The sequence below is a fragment of the Bos indicus genome, chromosome 26 (genome assembly GCF_029378745.1).
Source record: "Bos indicus isolate NIAB-ARS_2022 breed Sahiwal x Tharparkar chromosome 26, NIAB-ARS_B.indTharparkar_mat_pri_1.0, whole genome shotgun sequence".
Taxonomy (NCBI): domain Eukaryota; kingdom Metazoa; phylum Chordata; class Mammalia; order Artiodactyla; family Bovidae; genus Bos; species Bos indicus.
Genome location: NC_091785.1, coordinates 5,463,027 through 5,485,645, shown reverse-complemented (window position 1 = coordinate 5,485,645; position 22,619 = coordinate 5,463,027). Strand labels below are relative to the sequence as shown.

General features: G+C 37.4%; 1 protein-coding gene across 1 annotated transcript in view; it reads right to left on the bottom strand.

Annotated features, from left to right (window-relative positions):
• The window catches only part of PCDH15 (protocadherin related 15), a 1,036,870-nt gene that overhangs the window by 133,629 nt on the left and 880,622 nt on the right, over window positions 1-22,619 (bottom strand). Inside the window, exons 24-25 of the mRNA XM_070780422.1 lie at window positions 22,026-22,135; window positions 19,359-19,499 (exon numbers count right to left, since the gene is read on the bottom strand). Of these exons, the coding sequence (XP_070636523.1) occupies window positions 19,359-19,499; window positions 22,026-22,135 (251 nt within the window). The remainder of the gene's footprint in view (window positions 1-19,358; window positions 19,500-22,025; window positions 22,136-22,619) is intronic.

Below are 22,619 nucleotides of genomic sequence, written 5' to 3'. Positions count from 1 at the left end.
AGAGGTTCATGATATTGTACAGGAGACAGGGATCAAGACCATCCCCAAGAAAAAGAAATGCAAAAAAAAGCAAAATGGCTGTCTGATGCCTTACAAATAGCTGTGAAAAGAAGAGAAGCAAAAAGCAAAGGAGAGAAGGAAAGATATACCCATTTGAATACAGAGTTCCAAAGAATAGTAAGGAGAGATAGGAAAGCCTTCCTCAGCAATCAGTGGAAAGAAATAGAGAAAAAAATAATAGAATGGGAAAGACTAGAGATCTCTTCAATATGGCATGAGATGGCATTCAAGAGATGGGAAGAATACACAGAAGAACTGTACAAAAAAAAAAGATCTTCATGACCCAGATAATCATGATAGAGTGATACCTCACCTAGAGTCAGACATCCTGGAATATGAAGTCAAGTGGGCCTTAGGAAGCATCACTATGAATAAAGCTAGTGGAGGTGATGGAATTCCAGTTGAGCTATTTCAAATCCTAAAAGTTGATGCTGTGAAAGTGCTGCACTCAACATGCCAGAAAATTTGGAAAACTCAGCAGTGGCCACAGTACTGGAAAAGGTCAGTTTTCATTCCAATCCCAAAGAAAGGCAATGCCAAACAATGCACAAACTACTGCACAATAGCACTCATCTCACTAGTCATCTCAGTCAGATCAGATCAGATCAGATCAGTCGCTAGTCGTGTCTGACTCTTTGCAACCCCATAAATCGCAGCATGCCAGGCCTCCCTGTCCATCACCAATTCCCAGAATTCACCCAGACTCACATCCATCGAGTCAGTGATGCCATCCAGCCATCTCATCCTCTGCCATCCCCTTCTCCTCCTGCCCCCAATCCCTACCAGCATCAGAGTCTTTTCCAATGAGTCAACTCTTCGCATGAGGTGGCCAAAGTACTGGAGATTCAGCTTTAGCATCATTCCTTCCAAAGAAATCCAAGGGCTGATCTCCTTCAGAATGGACTGGTTGGATCTCCTTGCAGTCCAAGGGACTCTCAAGAGTCTTCTCCAACAAAAGCATCAATTCTTCGGCGCTCAGCCTTCTTCACAGTCCAACTCTCACATCCATACATGACCACAGGAAAAACCATAGCCTTGACTAGGCGAACCTTTTTTGGCAAAGTAATGTCTCTGCTTTTCAATATACTATCTATGTTGGTCATAACTTTCCTTCCAAGGAGTAAGCGTCTTTTAATTTCATGGCTGCAGTCACCATCTGCAGTGATTTTGGAGTTCAGAAAAATAAAGTCTGCCACTGTTTCCACTGTTTCCCCATCTATTTTCCATGAAGTGGTGGGACTGGATGCCATGATCTTCGTTTTCTGAATGTTGAGCTTTAAGCCAACTTTCTCACTCTCCACTTTCACTTTCATCAAGAGGCTTTTGAGTTCCTCTTCACTTTCTGCCATAAGGGTGGTGTCATCTGCATATCTGAGGTTATTGATATTTCTCTTGGCAATCTTGATTCCAGCTTGTGCTTCTTCCAGCCCAGCATTTCTCATGATGTACTCTGCACATAAGTTAAAGAAACAGGGTGACAGTATACAGCCTTGACGAACTTCTTTTCCTATTTGGAACCAGTCTGTTGTTCCATGTCCAGTTCTAACTGTTGCTTCCTGACCTGCATACAAATTTCTCAAGAGGCAGTTCAGGTCTGGTATTCCCATTTCTTTCAGAATTTCCCACAGTTTATTGTGATCCACACAGTCAAAGGCTTTGGCATAGTCAATAAAGCAGAAATAGATGTTTTTCTGGAACTCTCTTGCTTTTTCCATGATCCAGCGGATGTTGGCAATTTGATCTCTGGTTCCTCTGCCTTTTCTAAAACCAGCTTGAACATCAGGAAGTTCATGGTTCACATATTGCTGAAGCCTGGCTTGGAGAATTTTGAGCATTACTTTACTAGTGTGTGAAATGAGTGCAATTGTGCGGTAGTTTGAGCATTCTTTGGCATTGCCTTTCTTTGGGATTGGAATGAAAACTGACCTTTTCCAGTCCTGTGGGCACTGCTGAGTTTTCCAAATTTGCTGGCATATTGAGTACAGCACTTTCACAGCATCATCTTTCAGGGTTTGGAATAGCTCAACTGGAATTCCATCACCTCCGCTAGCTTTGTTCGTAGTGATACTTTCTAAGGCCCACTTGACTTCACATTCCAGGATGTCTGGCTCTAGGTCAGTGATCACACCATGGTGATTATCTGGGTTGTGAAGATCTTTTTTATACAGTTTGTGTATTCTTGCCATCTCTTAATATCTTCTGCTTCTGTTAGGTCCATACCATTTCTGTCCTTTATCAAGCTCATCTTTGCATGAAATGTTCCTTTGGTGTCTCTGATTTCCTTGAAGAGATCCCTAGTCTTTCCCATTCTGTTGTTTTCCTCTATTTCTTTGCACTGATCACTGAAGAAGGCTTTCTTACCTCTTCTTGCTATTCTTTGGAACTCTACATTCAGATGTTTATATCTTTCCTTTTCTCCTTTGCTTTTCGCTTCTCTTCTTTTCACAGCTCTTTGCAAGGCCTCCCCAGACAGCCATTTTGCTTTTTTGCATTTTTTTTCTATGGGAATGGTCTTGATCCCTGTCTCCTGTAAAATGTCACGAACTTCATTCCATAGTTCATCAGGCACTCTATCTGTCAGATCTAGGCCCTTAAATCTATTTCTCACTTCCACTGTATAATCATAAGGGATTTGATTTAGGTCATACCTGACCTGAATGGTCTAGTGGTTTTCCCTACTTTCTTCAATTTCAGTCTGAATTTGGCAATAAGGAATTCATGGTCTGAGTCACAGTCAGCTCCTGGTCTTGTTTTTGCTGACTGTATAGAGCTTTTCCATCTTTGGCTGCAAAGAATATAATCAATCTGATTTCAGTGTTGACCATCTGGTGATGTCCATGTGTAGAGTCTTCTCTTGTGTTGTTGGAAGAGGGTGTTTGCTATGACCAGTGCATTTTCTTGGCACAACTCTATCAATCTTTGCCCTTCTTCATTCCATATTCCAAGGCCAAGTTTGCCTGCTACTCCAGGTGTTTCTTGACTTCCTACTTTTGTATTCCAGTCCCCTATAATGAAAAGGACATCTTTTTTGGGTTTTAGTTCTAAAAGGTCCTATAGGTCTTCATAGAACCATTCTACTTCAGCTTCTTCAGCATTACTGGTTGGGGCATAGACTTGGATTACTGTTTTATTGAATGGTTTGCCTTGGAAACGAACAGAGATCATTCTGTCATTTTTGAGATGGCATCCAATACTGCATTTCAGACTCTTCTGTTGACCATGATGGCCACTCTATTTCTTCAGAGGGATTCCTGCCCACAGTAGTAGACATAATGGTCATCTGAGTTAAATTCACCCATTCCAGTCCATTTCAATTTGCTGATTCCTAGAATGTCGACATTCACTCTTGCCATCTCTTGTTTGACCATTTGCAATTTGCCTTGATTCATGGACCTGACATTCCAGATTCTTATGCAATATTGCTCTTTACAGCATCGGACCTTGCTACTATCACCAGTCACATCTACAGCTGGGTATTCTTTCTGCTTTGGCTCCATCCCTTCATTCTTTTTTGTTGTTGTTGTTGTTTCATCTCCTGATTTATTAACTAGTCATAGACCCCATTAGTGACAGAGGCAGTCTCACTCTTGTAACAGTAGTTTTAAAAGTATGATTTTAACCCAGCTATAGACATTAACATGCTGCTGCTGCTATGTCACATCAGTCGTGTCTGACTCTGTGCGACCCCACAGATGGCATCCACCAGGCTCTGCCGTCCCTGGGATTCTCCAGGCAAGAATACTGGAGTGGGTTGCCATTTCCTTCTCCTATCCCTTCATTCTTTCTGGAGTTTTTTCTCCACTGATCTCCAGTAGCATACTGGGCACCTATTGACCTGGGGAGTTTTGCTTTCAGTATCCTATCATTTTGCCTTTTCATACTGTTCAGTAATTCTCAAAATTCTCCAGACCAGGTTTTGACAATATGTGAACCGTAAACTTCCAGATGTTCAAGCTGGTTTTAGAAAAGGCAGAGGAACCAGAGAACAAACTGCCAACATCCACTGGATCATCAAAAAAGCAACAGAGTTTCAGAAAATACTTCTATTTCTGCTCTATTGACTATGCCAAAGCCTTTGACTGTGTAATCACAATAAACTGTGGAAAATTCTGAAAGAGATGGAAATACCAGATCACCTGACTTGCCTCTTGAGAAATCTGTATGAAGGTCAGGAAGCAATAGTTATAACTGGACATGGAACAACAGACTAGTTCCAAATAGGAAAAGGAGTGCATCAAGGCTTATTTATTACTTATTGTCACCCTGCTTATTTAACTTCTATGCAGAGTACATCATGAGAAGTGCTGGGCGGAAGGAAGCACAAGCTGGAATCAAGATTGCCAGGAGAATTATCAATAGCCTCAGATATACAGATGACACCACTCTTATGGCAGAAAGTGAAGAAGAACTAAGAGCCTCTTGATGAAAGTGAAAGAGGAGCGTGGAAAAGTTCGCTTAAAGTTCAACATTAGGAAAACTAAGATTATGGTATCCGGTCCCATCACTTCATGGGAAATAGATGGGGAAACAGTGGAAAAAGTGGCTGACTTATTTGTGGGGGCTCCAAAATCACTGTAGATGGTGATTGTAGTCATGATATTAAAAGATACATACTCCTGGAAGGAAAGTTGTGACCAACCTAGATAGCATATTCAAAAGCAGAGACATTACTTTGTCAACAAAGGTTCATCTAGTCAAGGCTACTGTTTTTCCAGTAGTCATGTATGGACATGAGAGTTGGACTATAAAAAAAGCTGAGCACTGAAGATTGATGCTTTTGAACTGTGGTGTTGGAGAAGACTCTTGAGAGTCCTTTGGACTGCAAGGAGATCCAACCAGTCCATCCTTAAGGAGATCAGTCCTGAGTGTTCATTGGAAGGACTGATGTTGAAGCTAAAACTCCAGTACTTTGGCCACCTGATGTGAAGAGCTGACTCATTTGAAAAGACCCCAATGCTGGGAAAGATTGAGGGCAAGAGGAGATGGGGACGACAGAGGATGAGATGGTTGGATGGCATCACCGACACGATGGACATGAATTTGGGTAAACTCCAGGAGTTGGTGATGAATAGGAAGGCCTGGTGTGCTGTGGTCCATGGGGTCGCAAAGAGTCAGACACGACTGAGCGACTGAACTGAAGGACGGACCAAGCAGTATTGAGAATTCCACAGAACTTGAGACACTGAAAACATCTGATAGTTCAATCTATTTACAATCTTCCTATGTGATACTCTCCTCCATATTTCTTTCTATCATTTAAACATAATGCTGAATTTACTTTTGTCTAGTTAATGGATGGGGAGTTTTATTTTTTCCTCTTCAAGTTAGTCAACCGATAAGTTTGTTTTTTTGTTAAAGCTGTCAAAATAGAACATGTCATGAAGATAAAAGAACATTTACATTTTTATGAGATAGAAATAAGTAAAATCAATATAACAGCTATTTAAATCTTTAGCAAAATATTAAAAAGGCTGTGCTGACTTAACCTATAGAGAAGACCTGATCTTAATTATATAACAACAGAATGTCAAGGGCCAATAACTCCACTCCTAAACAAAATGAATACAATGTGGTTAGCTGCAAATTCTGACATTTTCCCACATTTTAAATTTTTATTAAAGTATGGTGGATTTATAATGCTGTGTTATTTCCCATATTCTAAATGACTAAAATTATATAGACAGTGGCTTCTTAAGCTTCCAATTCTGGAAACATTGATATTTCTATGACATATATACATGACTTGACAGATTTTACTTCTGTGCATAGTTTCATTTGTATTTTTATGGCTTAGATTGCGTCTGTTCAAATGTGGGGTGTTTTGAAGCAAAAGGCATGAGTTTCTGTTGCATAGTTTTGGAGATTCCTTATTAATCAAATGAGAGCTGCTCCAAGAAATAGAATATGAGGTTGTAAAAGTATTTGTGGATGATCTCTCACTTTATTTTATTTTTTTTTTGATCTCTCACTTTAAATACAGATCAATCCCAATTAAAATTCAAACTTAAAAAGCAAAAAAAAAAAAAAAATGAACTATATTAATTAAACAGACATTCTCATGAAAAAAGGAAATTATATCTCCTGTCTTAAAGTTCTGGTACTCAATCATAGATGTAAGTTAAGAAGAACAATTTTATGCACTCCCAGACTACTAAATTGATAATAAAAGCATTATAAAATGTTTTCCACATGAAACATGACTTTTTATGCAAAACACATGTGAATAAGTACATGTAATCTACATTTTAATTTAGAAAACTTGACCGCATATCTTTGTTATCATTTCAACAAGTCTCTTATGGGATTAATGGAAGAACACTGCCCCAGTGCACTTAGCTTCAGAAATGTATTAAAATTCTATAACCATTTTAAAATTACATTTTCAAGCAAAGCTATTTTCACAATTCAATATTTTCTTGAACAGTTAAATTGTTGTTTCTTTAAAAATATAATTGTTTCAGCTGTGTATTTATATAAAATGCTTACAGTGTTTGAGACAAAATAACATAAAGGATTTATGGCATTAATTTTCATATAGTAGTTTCTAAATTTGAAGAAAGCATGAATACAGCTTCAAAACTCTGGTAATATATTTATAGTACAGATACAAGGTCTTGAACATACCTGGGATTTTAGGACTGAAAAAATAACATGTGACATGCTTCAGTGTTGTTACCTAAGTTATATGAGGAATGCTTTTGCAAGTCAGTCAATCATAAGTAAAGAGTCATTAGCATTATTGTCATAGACCTTCTGTTTAGAACCAGAAAAGGCAGGGAAATGAAACATTACAAGCTTGCACCCTAAAGAAAAATCATAAAATGAAATCAAGAGCATTTGAGTGGTTTTAATACTAGTCTAAGGTTTATCTTAATTGTCCTGTCATTTATTCCTGATTAAAAGGCTAGTTATTGCATCAAAACACAATGATATATTTATACAAAGCTACAGTTTTTCTTTCAGACTTAAGGATAATTACAATTTTACTATAAAAGAAAAATTGCATTTCAATTGTGGCATTCCATATATCAAACTCAGTTATAATAAAATTGCATATTATGTATTATTGCTTTTGTTTTACATAAAGATAAAAACGGTAATCACTTTGTGGCAGAAATATTGACATAACATTCTGTTAAAGTTCTCCTGGACATAGGCTCCTGGAAATCTCTTTGGAACCAATAACTTTCATCCTGAAGACCCAGGAGAGATTGAGTTGGTCAAGGGAGATAGAGAATTTATATAGTGCTATATGGAGAAGACTCTTGAGCGTCCCTTGGACTGCAAGGAGATCCAACCAGTCCATTCTGAAGGAGATCAGCCCTGGGAGTTCTTTGGAAGGAATGATGCTAAAGCTGAACCTCCAGTACTTTGGCCGCCTCATGCGAAGAGTTGACTCATTGGAAAAGACTCTGATGCTGGGAGGGATTGGGGGCAGGAGGAGAAGGGGACGACAGAGGATGAGATGGCTGGATGGCATCACTGACTCGATGGACATGAGTCTCAGTGAACTCCGGGAGTTGGTGATGACAGGGGGGCCTGGCGTGCTGCGATTCACGGGGTTGCAAAGAGTCGGACACGACTGAGCAACTGATCTGATCTGATATGTCATTACGGGCTTCTCACATGGCACTAGTGGTAAAGAATATGCCTGCCTATGCAGGAGATGCAAGAGATGTAAGTGTGATTCCTGGGTTGGGAAGATCCCTTGTAGTAGGAAATGGTACCCTACTCTAATATTCTTGCCTGGAAAATTCCATGGACAGAGAAGCCTGTCGGGCTACAGTCCATGGGGCCACAAAGAGTCAGACATGACTGAGCGACTTAGCACATGTCTATTATATCTCAATAAATGTAAAAGAAAAACATTTCTTCAGCTACATTATGCTCTCCAAACTTACCTAAATGGTGAGTTTAACAGGGACATATAGAATTTAGTTATAAAACCCTATTTTTTCTTTTCTGCTCTCCCTTTCATCCTGCTGACTTGAGGTGGTCTTTTTCCTGCTGTTGAATAAAACCTCAAGATAGCATAATTTTAAAAAAAGACACAAATTTAGTTAATAGAAAGTACTATTATCACATTAAGTTTTTTTTAAAAAAGATTCTCTAGTTTAACATATTAATCAATACTTAAAAAGTCCTTTAAAGGTAAAATTTTTTCTTCCTTCCTAGCTAAGATGAGCTCCTAGAAAGTGTCCTGCCTTTGGACAAGAGATTTCTATATTAATTACCTCTTCACCTACTCCTTTCTCCAGGGGATCTTCACAAGTTACGGATTGAACTCAGGTCTCCTGCGTTGCAGGCAGATTCTTTACTGTCTGAGCTACCAGAGAAACCCTACCTATTTACTAGCAGTTGTTTTTTTTTAACACTATGAAACATATTGGAATAAATAATCCAATTAACAGAAAGCATTTGTTAAGGAGCAAATTCAACCAGCTCTAGACTGTATAGTACTGTAATATTCATCACATATTATTGGAGATTGAGGAGGAAAGATTGGTAAGGCAGGCAGGAAATTTTTTCCTTAATTACTATTGAGAAATGGTTTGAACACTTTTGGGTCAGACCTGTGTTTATTTTTTTAATATACATTTATTTATTTTAATTGGAGGTTAATTACAATATTGTATTGGTTTTGCCATACATCAACATGAATCCGCCACAGGTATACACGTGTTACCCATCAGACCTGTGTTTAAAACAGACTTTGTCAATGAGGCCCTTTCATCATCGGTGTGGTCTCCTGCTATAACTTTAGTTTAAGAAGTGCTTTTCAATTACAGTTGACCTTTGAACAACATGGGCCAGAACTGCATGGGTCCACTTATTTTTCAATAGATATTTTATAATAGGAAATACTACAGTACTATACAGTCTAGAGTTGGTTGAATTTGCGCCTTAACAAATGCTTTCTGTTAATTTGGATTATTTATTCATCTTGTATTCATTCATTTGATCATATATTTATTATATTGCCCATTACTTTCAGAGAAGATTAATGAAATGTAAAAGATAAAATTTAGCAGGTAAGAGATGGGGAAAAATGTATCTAGAAGCCCTGGATGACAAATCTAAAATATTTGAGGGAAAATTTAGCCCTAAACTTGATAAGAGTTAACACAGTGCAAAGACCTGAAAGGGCTGCATTGTACCAATTCTCTTATATTAATTGACTGTGAAAATGATTCCCCCGAGTCAACAAGTACTTCAAATATCCTTGGATTAAGATATGCATTTACGGATTTGAGGAAGATGATTAAGGTGACAATGTAATATTTGACTATTCCCAAATCCTACTCATTAATAAAAGACAGAGATTTGCAGAGCCAAATACTAGGAGAAAGTATCCCATGCAATTGGCAATTTTAAAAAGTGACATAATGTCTTGCAGGAATGTCTCCCTTTTGAGAAAGACTTGCTCTCACTTATTTATAAAAGTGTCAGGCCTTCTAAGCAAAGTTCCTTCCTATAATCCACTCATGTGCAGGTTTTACCTGGCCCTACACAGTGTAACCTTAAGGCTTGAAACTTAGGGAGCTGCATTGCTTTGCTGATTGCCATGCTGTTATTTTTGTTGTTGTTGAGTCACTAAGTCGTGTTCAACTATGTGGGACCTCATGAACCTCAGCATGTCAGGATCCTCTGTCCTTCACTATGTCCTGGAGTTTGCTGAAATTCATGTCCATTAATTGATGATGCTATCTAACCATCTATCCTCTGCTGCCCCTTCTCCTTCTGCCTTCATTCTTTCCAAGCATCAGGGTCTTTTACAATGAGTTGGGTCTTTTATAATGAGTTGGCTCTTCACATCATGTGGCCTAAGTATTGGAGCTTCAGCTTCAGCATCAAGTCCTTTCAATGTGCATTCAGGAAGATTTTGATTGATTGGCTTGATCTCCTTGCAGTCCAAGGGACTCTCAAGAGTCTTCTCCAGCACCATAATTTGAAGGCATCAGCTCTTCAGCACTCAGTCTTTTTTGTGATCCAGATCTCACAACCGTACATTACTATTGGAAATATCATAGCTTCGACTTAACAGACTTCTGTTGGCAAAGTGATGTCTCTTCTTTTTAATATACTGTCTAGATTTGTCAGAGCTTTTCTGGCAAGGAGCAAGCCTCTTTTAACTTCATGCCTGCAGTGATTTCAGAGACCAAGAATATTAAAATCTGTCACTGCTTGCACTTCTTCCCTTTATATTTGCCTACGCTGATACTCCTGCTAATACTTTTGTTGAAGGTAACAGGGTCCTTGCCTTTGACCCAGATGTTTGTTTATTATCTTTTATAAACATCCATAGAACTATGAAAGTGAAAGTTGCTCAGTCATATCTGACTCTTTGCAACCCCATGGATTATACAGCCCATGGAATCCTCTAGGCCAGAATACTGGAATGGGTAGCCTTTCCCTTTTCCAGGGTATCTTACAAATGAAGAGGTCAAACCCATGTCTCCCACATTGCAGGTGGATTCTTTACCAGCTGAGCACAAGGGAAGCCCAAGAATATTGGAGTGGGTATCCTATATGTTCTTCAGGGGATCTTCCCAACCCATGAATGGAACCGGGGTCTCCTGCATTACAGGTGGATTCTTTACCAACTGAGCTATCGGGGAAACCCGATAGAACTATAGTGGGCAGAATTATTAACACCTGTAGTTATTTTTGTGATTATTCTCCTGCTTTAATATCTCTTCTCCATTACCAATGAGATCCAACCAGTCCATTCTGAAGGAGACCAGCCCTGGGATTTCTTTGGAAGGAATCATGCTAAAGCTGAAACTCCAGTACTTTAGCCACCTCATGCGAAGAGTTGATTCATTGGAAAAGACCCTGATGCTGGGAGGGATTGGGGGCAGGAGGAGAAGGGGATGACAGAGGATGAGATGGCTGGATGGCATCACTGACTCAATGGACGTGAGTCTCAGTGAACTCTGGGAGTTGGTGATGGACAGGGAGGCCTGGAGTGCTGCGATTCATGGGGTTGCAAAGAGTCAGACACGACTGAGCAACTGATTTGATCTGATCTGATCTCCATTACCAAGCTTAAGTAGGGTAATAGAACATCAAATCCAAAGTCCACAGATAATATCTACAACTAAATAAGACAACAAGCTAGCCCTCACATCACAGAATATGAGCTGCTAGGAAAACAACTGACAGAAACAAGATCTCTATACTAAGTGTGTGATGTGTGCACATTAAGTGTGCAAGTGTGGTAAAAACTACTTTTAAGGGAGTTTAAAGAACACTAAGGGTTTCTGATGGCCCTGAGAGCTGTTGAAACTCAAAGTTACAAGCATGCTCTAAGTGGAGAAGTTAATAAGTTCTATGAACACAGTAGCAGTACAAAACTTCACACTTAGGAGAAAGGGATAAATTGGTGAAAGCAGAATAAAAATTGAGCAGAACAGGCACAATAGGGGGCAAGAAAGGGAAATGTCTTCAAGTTCAATGGGAGTGCAGAAGAAAGCAAACTGACTTCCAAACTGAAGAACAATTTTTAACATTTATGAAAATGACTGAAACAGGTATTTTAGATCTGGAAATTAGGAAAGCTATCCTGAAATTATTCCAAAAGATGAAAAGTATAAAAGAAAGAAAGACAGAAAATTAAAAAAAATTAGAAAAAGATCATAGTAACAAAAAATAAATAAATAAACAGAAGTAAAAGCAAATTAATAGGTCTTAAAATATAAAGGCATTTTTTCAGTTCAGTTCAGTCTCACAGTCATGTCCAATCCTTTGCAATTCCAGGGATTTCAGATTGCCAGGCCTCCCTGTCTATCACCAACTCCCAGAGTTTACCCAAACTCATGACCATTGAGTCAGTGATGCCATCCAACCATCTCATCCTCTATCATCCCCTTCTCCACCCACCTTCAATCTTTCCCAGCACCAGGGTCTTTTCAAATGAGTCAGTTCTGCATCAGGTGACAAAAGTATTGGAGTTTCAGCTTCAGGATCAGTCCTTCTAGTGAATATTCAGGACTGATTTCCTATAGGATGGCCTGGTTGGATCACCTTGCTGTCCAAGGGACTCTCAAGAGTCTTCTCCAATACCACTGTTCAAAAGCATCAATTCTTTGGTGCTCAGCTTTCTTTAGAGTACAACTCTCACATCCATACATGACTACTGGAAAAGCCATAGCTATGATTAGATGTACCCTTGTTGGCAAATTAATGTCTCTGCTTTTTAATATGCTGTCCAGGTTTTTCATAACTTTTCTTCCAAGGAGTAAGCGTCTTTTAATTTCATGGTTGCTGTCACCATCTGCAGTGATTTTGGAGCCAAAAAACTAAAGTCTGTTACTGTTTCCACTGTTTCCCCATCTATCTGCCATGAAATGATAGGACTAGATGCCATGATCTTAGTTTTTGGAATGTTTAGTTTTAAGCCAACTTTTTCATTCTTCTCTTTCACTTTCATCAGGAGGCTCTTTAGTTCTTTTTCACCTTCTGCTATAAAGGTGGTGTTATCTGCGTATCTGAAGTTATTGATATTTTTCCTGGCAATTGTGATTCCAGTTTGTGCTTCTTCCAGGCCAGCATTTCTCATGATGTACTCTATATATGTTAAATAATCAGGGTGACAATATACAGCCTTGACGTAGTCCTTTTCTGATTGGAAACCAGTCTGTTGTTCCATGTATAGTTCTAACTGTTGCTTTTTGACATGCATACAGATTTCTTAGGAGGCAGGTCAGGTGGTCTGGTATTCCCATCTCTTTAAGAATTTCCCACAGTTTGTTATGATCCACCCAGTCAAAGGCTTTGGCATAATCAATAAAGCAGAGATAGATGTATTTCTCAAACTGTTTTGATTTTTCAATGATTCAACAGATGTTGACAATTGGATCTCTGGTTCCTCTGCCTTTTCTAAATCCAGCTTGAACATCTGGAAGTTCACGGTTCATGTACTGTTGAAGTATGGCCTGGAGAATTCTGAGTATTGCTTTGCTAGCATGTGAGATGAGTGCAATTGTGTAGTAGTTTGAGCATTCTTTGGCATTGCCTTTCTTTGGGACTGGAATGAAAACTGACCTTTTCCTGTCCTGTGGCCACTGCTGAGATTTCCAAATTTGCTGGCATATTTGCAGCACTTTCACAACATCATCTTTAAGGATTTGAAATAGCTCAACTGGAATTTCATCACCTCCACTAGCTTTTTTTGTAGTGATACTTCCTACGGCCCACTTGACTTCACATTTCTGGATGTCTGGCTCTAGGTAAGTGATTATCATGATTATTTGGGTCATGAAGATCTTTTTTATATAGTTCTTCTTTGTATTCTTGCCACCTCCTCTTAATACCTTCTGCTTCTGTTAGGTCCATACCATTTCTGTCCTTTATTGTGCTCATCTTTGCATGAAATATTCCCTTGGTATCTCTAATTTTCCTGAAGAGAACTCTAGTCTTTCCCATTCTATTGTTTTTCCCTATTTCTTTGCATTGATCACTGAGGAAGGCTTTATCATCTTTCCTTGCTATTCTTTGGAACTCTGCACTCAAATGGGTATATCTTTCCCTTTCTCCTTTGCCTTTGGCTTCTTTTCATAGCTATTTGTAAGGCCTCCTCAGTCAATCATTTTGCCTTTTTGCATTTCTTTTTCTTGGTGATGGTCTTGATCACTGCCTCCTGTACAATGTCAGGAACCTCCATCCATAGTTCTTCAGGCACTCTGTCTAATCAGATCTAATCCCTTGAATTTATTTGTCATTTCCACTGTATGCTAGTAAGGGATTTGATTTAAGTCATATCTGAATGGTCTAGTGGTTTTTCCTACTTTCTTCAATTTACGTCTGAATTTGGCAATAAGGAGTCATGATTTGAACCACAGTCAGCTCCCAGTCTTTTTTTGCTGACTATATAGAGTTTCTCCGTCTTTGGCTTCAAAGAATATAATCAGTCTGATATCATTATTGACCATCTGGTGATGTCTATGTGTAGAGTCTTCTCTTATGTTTTTAGAAGAGGGTGTTTGCTATGACCAGTGTGTTCTCTTGGCAAAATTCTATTAGCCTTTGCCCTGCTTCAATCTGTACTCCAAGGCTAAATTTGCCTGTTACTCCAGGTATCTCTGCAGAAGGCACTAGCGACCCACTCCAGTAGTCTTGCCTGGAAAATCCCATGGACGGAGGAGCCTGGTAGGCTGCAGACCATGGGGTCACTGGGAGTCGGACACTACTGAGCGACTTTACTTTCACTTTTAACTTGCATGCATTGGAGAAGGAAATGGCAACACACTCCAGTGTCTTTTCTGGAGAATCCCAGGGACGGAGGAGGCTGGTGGGCTGCTGTCTATGGGTTCGCACAGAGTTGGACACGACTGAAGCGATTTAGCAGCAGCAGCAGCAGCCAGGTACCTCTTGACTTACTACTTTTGCATTCCAGTCCCCTAGAATGAAAAGGAAATCTATTTTGGGTGTTAGTTATAGAAGGTCTTGTGGGACTTCATAGAACTGTTCAACTTCAGCTCCTTCAGCTTTACTGGTGGGGGCATAGACTTGGATTACCATGATATTGAATGGTGTTACTTGGAAATGAACAGAGATCATTCTGTCTTTTTTAATATTGCATCCAAGTACTGCGTTTTAGACTCTTTTATTGGCTATGATGGCTACTCCTTTTCTTCTAAGGGATTCTTGCCCACAGCAGTAGATATAATGTTCATCTGAGATAAATTCACCTATTCCAATCCATTTTGGTTCGCCGATTCCTGAAATGTTGATGCTCACTCTTGCCATCTCCTGTTTGACCACTTCCTATTTGCCTTGATTCATGGACCTGGAGTTCCAGGTTCCTATGCAATATTGCTCTTTACAGCATCAGAGTTTACATCCATCACCAGTCACATCCACAACTGGGTGTTGTTTTTACTTTGCCTACGTCTGTTCATTCTTTCAGGAGTTATTTCTCCACTGATCTCCAGTAGCATATTGGGCACCTACCAACCTGGGGAATTCATCTTTAAATGTCCTAACTCTTTGCCTTTTCATTCCGTTCATGGGGTTCTCAAGGCAAGAATACTGAAGTGGTTTGCCATTCCCTTCTCCAGTGGACCACATTTGTCAGAACACTCCACCATGACCCTTCCACCTTGGATGGCTCTATACAGCATGGCTCATACTTTCATTGATAAAGGCATTTTTAAAAAAGATGCAAAAATAATTCACAAACAAAAAGAGGAGCTATGAAAGAAAAACATATCCAAAAGCTCATAAATTAGAGTGTTTTCTTTAAAAAGTCTAAACAAAATGAAGATATTTAGGAGATTAGAGAGAAGGTGATATAGAAGTTTTATCACTTTTATAATAGGCAACTCCATATTGAAAAGCAAATTATTAAAACAGAAAAAAATAATAAAATAAAGAATTCAAGAAAACTTTCCTGAAGTAAGACTTGAATGGATATACTACATATATGCAGAAATAAAGTAGAATTGTCAGTATAGAATCTATTCTAATAACACAATTGGACATTAAAAAATAATAAATTATTTGGAAATTCAGAACTAAGACCAACACCCATTGGAAAAGAAAAAGAGTTTGTCATTATACTTTCTGACAGTAGTGCTTCATGTAAGAAGAAAATGCATTGAAATATTTAAGTCAAAGAAAGAAACTATGAGTCAAGGGTTTTATATCTAGCTATATTTAGGTTCAATTATTAGGGCCTTGTTCTTCCCTGGCAGCTCAGACAGTAAAGAATCTGCCTACAATGCAGGAGACCTGGGTTCAATCCCTGGGTAAGTAAGATTCCCTGGAGAAGGGAATGGTTACCCACTCCAGTATTCTTGCTTAGAGAATTCCATTGACAGAGAAGCCTGACAGGTTACAGTCCATGGGGTTGCAAAGAGTCAGTCATGACTGAGCCACTCACACTTTTTTTTATTTGCACCTCAGACAAACTTTGATTAATGCACAAGAACACAGGAAATGGTGTTCTTGTGAGCCTACTCTGGGGAGTCTGCTAGAGAATAAGCTATAGATAACAAAATGATTGATTATCTATTGGTTTTAATAGGGGTAAAACACCATTACTTCAAATTAGATGTGTGGGAAAAGGAAATAAATAAAACAAGCATCACAGTAAAAAATATAAAAACAGTAGTTTTTTTTTAAAAAGGAAACTAAGTATATTATGCTAAGTAGAAGTAAGCATTAGAACAAGACTTGGCTATCTCTTGATATTGAGAATTTTTTTTTCTTTTTCAATTTGGGGAGAGTAATAAGGGTATTCTGATTAAGTTTTAAGAGTTTTTACCTTAAAGAGATACATATTGAAATATTTACAGAGGAACTATTACGTCTCTGTCCTGTTTCAAAATAATGGTGTGAGACAATGAATGAAAGGTTTCCTAAGACTCAGTGAAGTTGGTAAGTTGATACGTTGAGGTTTATTATAATAGTTTGCAATTTTATTTATGTTTGAAATTTCCCTACTGAAAGATTAAAATGTTTTAAACACTACTAATATCAAACTTGGGAAATGTAGCTAAAAATGTTTGTACTTTATTAATTTGCATTTAAATACTATATTCTTTTACAGCATAGTTGTAAAGCTTACTTTGAAAAGTATTTCATTAATAAATTCTTAGTAAAGAAATTACAATAAATACTTCTTTTGAAATTTAATACTTCAAAATTAAATTTATTCTGTTTATTACCTTTATTCATAGCAGAGCTAAAGATAATTGAGTAGTTGAATCTAAAGAAGAGATGAACCTTTAAATGATGAATTAATTAACCTCAATTTACATAATGCTCTTATTTGCATAGTTAATGAGCAGAGTTTTATTATAGGTCATTAACAGTTATTAATAAGTGAAACTGTGTTAGAAATACTACTTGGGTTTATATTTCAGACTCAAGAAACAAAGGTCAGTCATGAAATGTTAATAACAATATTCAAAACATTAGGCATTAAAGTAACATTTAGCTTTCAGGCTTCACACATTTCTGAGAGGATAATTCATGAATTTGCTAATTGGTCTCACTCTGCATGAATATAGGGCACATATAAGTATACATGAGTATATAAGCTAAACTTCTATTAGTCTCAGATTTCCATTTAAATTACAGTAATGAGAACTAGTTTATTATACTCACATATAAAGTATCAATATGTTTTTATTCCTAGAAATCAGACCTATTTCTTGCAAAATGCTAGGTTCTGCAACTTAAATTCTTTCAAAGAAAGATGATAGATGGTGTTCAATTAATTTTTACATTTATTTTTATTTGCAATAGGCAGCTTATGTTATGTAATTTAGAACTATTCTAAACTTTCAACTCCTGATTTAGTCAATTCAATTACAATTTGAGGCATTCTCTATATTTTCTAAAAATGCAATTGCCTCCAGTTAAAGATTTTAAAAACTCAAATAACTGCACTGCTATTTTTAAACAACTTACTTATTTAGTGATAAATAATCACTGAAAACCATTTAATGCCTTTAATTTCAAAGACATACTATATATAATCTGATGTTTCCAATGATTTGGTTGTGCTTTGACAAACAACTGTGCAGGCCTCTGCATCAGACCAGTGAGTGAGATTTGAGATAAAAGGACAGATAAATGAATTATTTTATGAACATCTGTTCAATTACAAACTGATGCAGAACATTCTATAGTACATCTTTTGCTGTTACTCCCTCTTTGTTCACTTTTCTCTTACATTGCTGGGGTGCTCTCTCTCTATCTGGCATTCATATGAGTACTCTTGCCCTGTCTCAGAGTCTCTTCCTGTTGCCTCTTTCCTCTCTTAAGACGCTGACTGATGGAATGTTGTGAGAAGATGTCCACAAGTGGGCTCAGAGTAAAATGTAAATATTTTATTACCTGTTTTGTACTTTATACCTTCTCTGGGCATGTATCTGCTAGTGGTTAAATTAAATATGGTTTTCTTGGTTTCTCTGGGGTCTAAAAAATTTTCCCATTCTTTATAATAGTTGACATATGATAATGTTAAGCAACAAAAAGATGGATTGTTTAACTTGCAAAGATGTATAATATCAATCAATGGAAAAGAACAGTGTTTATCCCATTATTGGGCTTCCCTGGTGGCTCAGATGGTAATTGCCTGCAATGCAGGAGACCCGGGTTTGATCCCTGGGTCTAGAAGATCCCTTGGAGAAGGAAACAGCAACCCACTCCAGTATTCTTGCCTGGAGAATTCCATGGACAGAGGAGCCTGGCAGGCTACAGCCCATGGGGTCAGAAAGAGTTGGACATGACTGAGCAACTAACACTCCTTACTTACAGCTCTGGGCACATAGTAAGCACTTAACAAAGGAATTGTTGCTATAAATAAGTTTAAAATTTGAGAAAAAGGTCCTTTGTCAAGCCATGTGTCTTGATTATAGTTACAGCACTTCATGTATTCTCTCCTCACCATCCTATTCTATTATCAGTAACATCTCTCAGAATCTATGCTGGTCCTCTTCATAAATTGGCTTTTACTCAGTTTTCTGTATACATAAACTATATTACACTGAAATGCTGAAGAAAGATTTTGGAGTCTAAAGATAGCTTAAATCTCCCACTTTTCATTTACTGACAGCGACATTTTTTAAAAAATCACTTAACCTTTTCTTGTCTTTATAAAATGGGAATAATAAATCTCATTTCCTAGAAATGGATGTGAATTAAATATAATGCCATGTATAAATTATAATAAATGTTAGTCATTCTTTTTGAGATGCATTTCCCTCTGCTCTCAGAAAATACAAAGTACCAGAAGCCACACAATTCAGAGAATGTATAGTAATCCTGTTCCCATTAAAAATATACACTCCAAGGGGTTAGCCTTCACAGTGTGATTTTTTTTTTTTAATGAAACATATACTGGCAATGATAGCATTTCAATAAAATTGTACAAAAAATGACTTTAAGGATTATGAAATCATTCTCTGCATTGCCATACTGTTGTTTTTTAGTGGCTAAGTCGTATTCAACTCTTCGCAATCCCATAGACTATAGCCCACCCCGCTCCTCTGTCCATGGGATTTTTCCAGGCAAGAATACTGGAGTGGGTTGCCATTTTTTTCTCCAGGGGATCTTCCCAACCCAGCGATCGCTGCATCAGTAGGTGGATGCTTTACTTCTGAACCAGTGGGGGAGGCTGAATGGCCATATGTCAATTCTTAAAGTGAATGAGCAATCATCTTCAAGTGATAATGAATGTTCTGCAATCTCCACTGAGGATTGTATTTTAGATATTTGTATTTGGTTAGAAAATAAGTAAAAACACCATAATTCTCATAAAATTCTTAAGTAACACAACTTACTTTTTGAAGGAACTCGGAGATTGGCGAGGACCACTTCCAGGGAATCAGCTTGAACTCGAAGTACATAGCTTGTCCTTGTTTCATAATCCAGAGGGGCATTCACGTAGATTACTCCTGTGATGTTATTGATTCCAAACTTATCTAGAATCAAAATACAATTCCTTTGTCACTCTCTTCATACTATAAGGGGAAATAATTCTCTTTAAAGATCACTGTGATTTTAAAAACACATATAATAAGAGTAACACATCAAAGTGACCAAATTAAGGCTTTGGGAAACTCTGTTTCAGCTCTAGAAATTATCAACATCAGTGTTTCCCTAAATGCATGATTTGAAATTCCAGGTGTTTTTTTTTTTTTGCAATTGTCCTGGAAACTGATGTTTCTCTGGTCAATTAAGTCTGTGAAACAATGTATACTGAATTCCTCACCATAGATACACATTATCTTCTACTATAGCAAATGCTTCTAGAAACCTTGTTTTAAAGAAATCCACTTAATTTTGTTTAATCAAGTATTTCATGATGCTATTGGATTATTATATTTTTTATGATTTAATATATCTTATTATCCTGCAGATTTAATGTTCTGCTAAGAACACGAGGGAACTGGGACCCCACTCCAGTACTCTTGCCTGGAAAATCCCATGGACAGAGGAGCCTGGTGGGCTGCAGACCATGGGGTCACTGGGAGTCGGACACTACTGAGCGACTTTACTTTCACTTTTAACTTGCATGCATTGGAGAAGGAAATGGCAACACACTCCAGTGTTCTGGCCTGGAGAATCCCAGGGACGGGGGAGCCTGGTGGGCTGCCGTCTATGGGGTCGCACAAAGTCAGACACGACCAAAGCAACTTAGCAGCAGCAGCAGCAGCAGCAAGAACATGAGGGAACAAACATAATTTAATATGTTAGTTATTTTAAAATATTATTTATTATTTTAAATAGCTTAAAATATTTGACCTTGAAGTTTACTTTTTAGAATAAATTTGATCATACAGATTTGAATGATGAGCAGAGCACATTGGCAAACTTTATAATATCCTACCTCTTTCACTCTGTCTTTTCCTCACTTTGGTTTTCTCTACAGCATTTATAACTGCCTAAATACTCTATATTCATTAGCTTGATCATTATTATCGTCCAGCTCCTCTTGTTGGATTGTTAAAGTCTACAATGATGATGATGATGTGTATACTCAGTTGTGTCCTGCTCTGCAACCCCATGGGCTGCAGCTCACCAGGCTCTTCTGTCCATGGAATTTTCCAGGCAAGAATACTGGAGTGGGTTGCCATTTTCTTCTCCAGGGGATTTTCCCAACCCAGGGATCAAAACTGTGGCTCCTGCTGCATCTCCTGCATTGCAGACAGATTCTTTACCACTGAGACTACTTTGTTCACTTCTTTCTCCTTAATTGCTGGAAGGTACTGAGTACATGATAAATGCTCAATAGGATTAGTAGACTAAATTGACAAGCAAATGAATTAAATGTGAAAATAATCATTGTGGTGGAGTGAGGGTAATAATTAGAACCACCTGTCTATATTCAAGGAAGAGAACAAATAAAATCATAGAGAAAAGTCATAAGAACAAATTGTGAAAACCATAGCTTCAGTCAGATGTAAGTTTAAGGCAAAAGGAAAGTCTGTAATATTTAGGGAGGAGGCATAACAGCACAGATGAAACAAAGAAAGTCAATAAGAAAAGTACAATATTTAGCACTTGCTTTAGGGACAATAACTTTTAGTAATGGTTGAAATACTTTTATTTATAAAAGTTGAAGACCACTTTCATAATTTCCTTGCAAACTGCTTTACAATATTATTAACATCTCCTAATTTAATATTGAAATGCATGTGTTTATGAAACATATATTAGCTTTTTTCTTTTAACCACCTACAACATTCCAGGCCATTTAACTCATAAAAGGGAAAACCAGAGGACAACCAACTGTGGGTAATAGGGAAAAAAAGAATCAATATGCTAATATAAAACTGAGTCACAAACTTATTCCCATAAGCTAGCAAGCCAATCTGTTCTCTGTGAAAAGTGATTGGTTGATAAAAATCAAACTATTTATTTACTTACAACTGTTGATTATATGTTTGCTTTACTGAGGAATCACACAAAATACACATGACTTTTATCATGCATGTGGCTCTTTGGTCATCCACAGTTATTTTTGTTCCTAAAATATCTTCAGGATTAGCGAAGGTATGATATGGGTTATAGATGGCACAGAACAGTGGTAAAAGACTACTATAGGCAATGATTATGACCAAAAGCTGAAAGTACATATGCATTACTTTTGAATAAATGTCATTAAATATCCTTAAATCAGGGGGAGGTGAAGGCTTTCAGAACTGGATATTGAGTATTCCCTAATGGAAATTAATAGCCTTTGTCAATATAACTGGATTTTCAATCAGATTTAACACATAATTACATTTAAGTTAGACACAGCTTACTAGAAAGATAAACAGTAATGAAATCTGAAATTTATTCCAAATCTAAGTTTATTGTTTTATGATGAAAAGTGTTAGTCACTCAGTTGTGTTCAACTCTGTGCAACCCCATAGAGTGTAGCTTACCAGTCTTCTCTGTCCATGGAATTCTCTAGGCAAGAATGCTGGAATGGATTGCCATTTGACTAAACATATACTCACCCTCTTCATTTCCTGCAACAATGGAGTATACAATGCTCTGATTGATGGCTGCAGCAGAAATTACACCCACCATAGTCCCTCTGGTTGCAAGTTCACTTACTGGAGGAGGTCTGCAGGGTATAAGAGAAGATAACTTATTTTTATTGTCCATTTCCTCATGATGGAGCTTTGTATTTAATAATATAATATGTTAATTTTGTGTTTGTTATTATTTGAATAGTACTATTTTTGAAATTTTCAACAAAATACTGCATTCAGACCCTAGGCCTAACAAATTGTGTTCAAAATTATGCAAATGTTCTTCATTAAGAATGTCTTGTCATCTGTACATTACTGCTTCAGCATCTCCAAAAAATTGTACAAAATTCATTTTGCTTGTCTCTGAAAAAAGTTCTGAATAGAATGCAATAGGTAGATACAACTTGCTATCTCAAGTTGCCGAAGAAAAATATGGCTTTTATGTTGGTAATATTAGCATATTTAAGCAAACAACCTTCAGTTTCTTTCTAGTCTAGTCCTTATCCTTGCTTTACTATAAAATTTTTAACTGTCCTAAAAGTATTTGAATGGATGACATCATAAAATTAATATTTA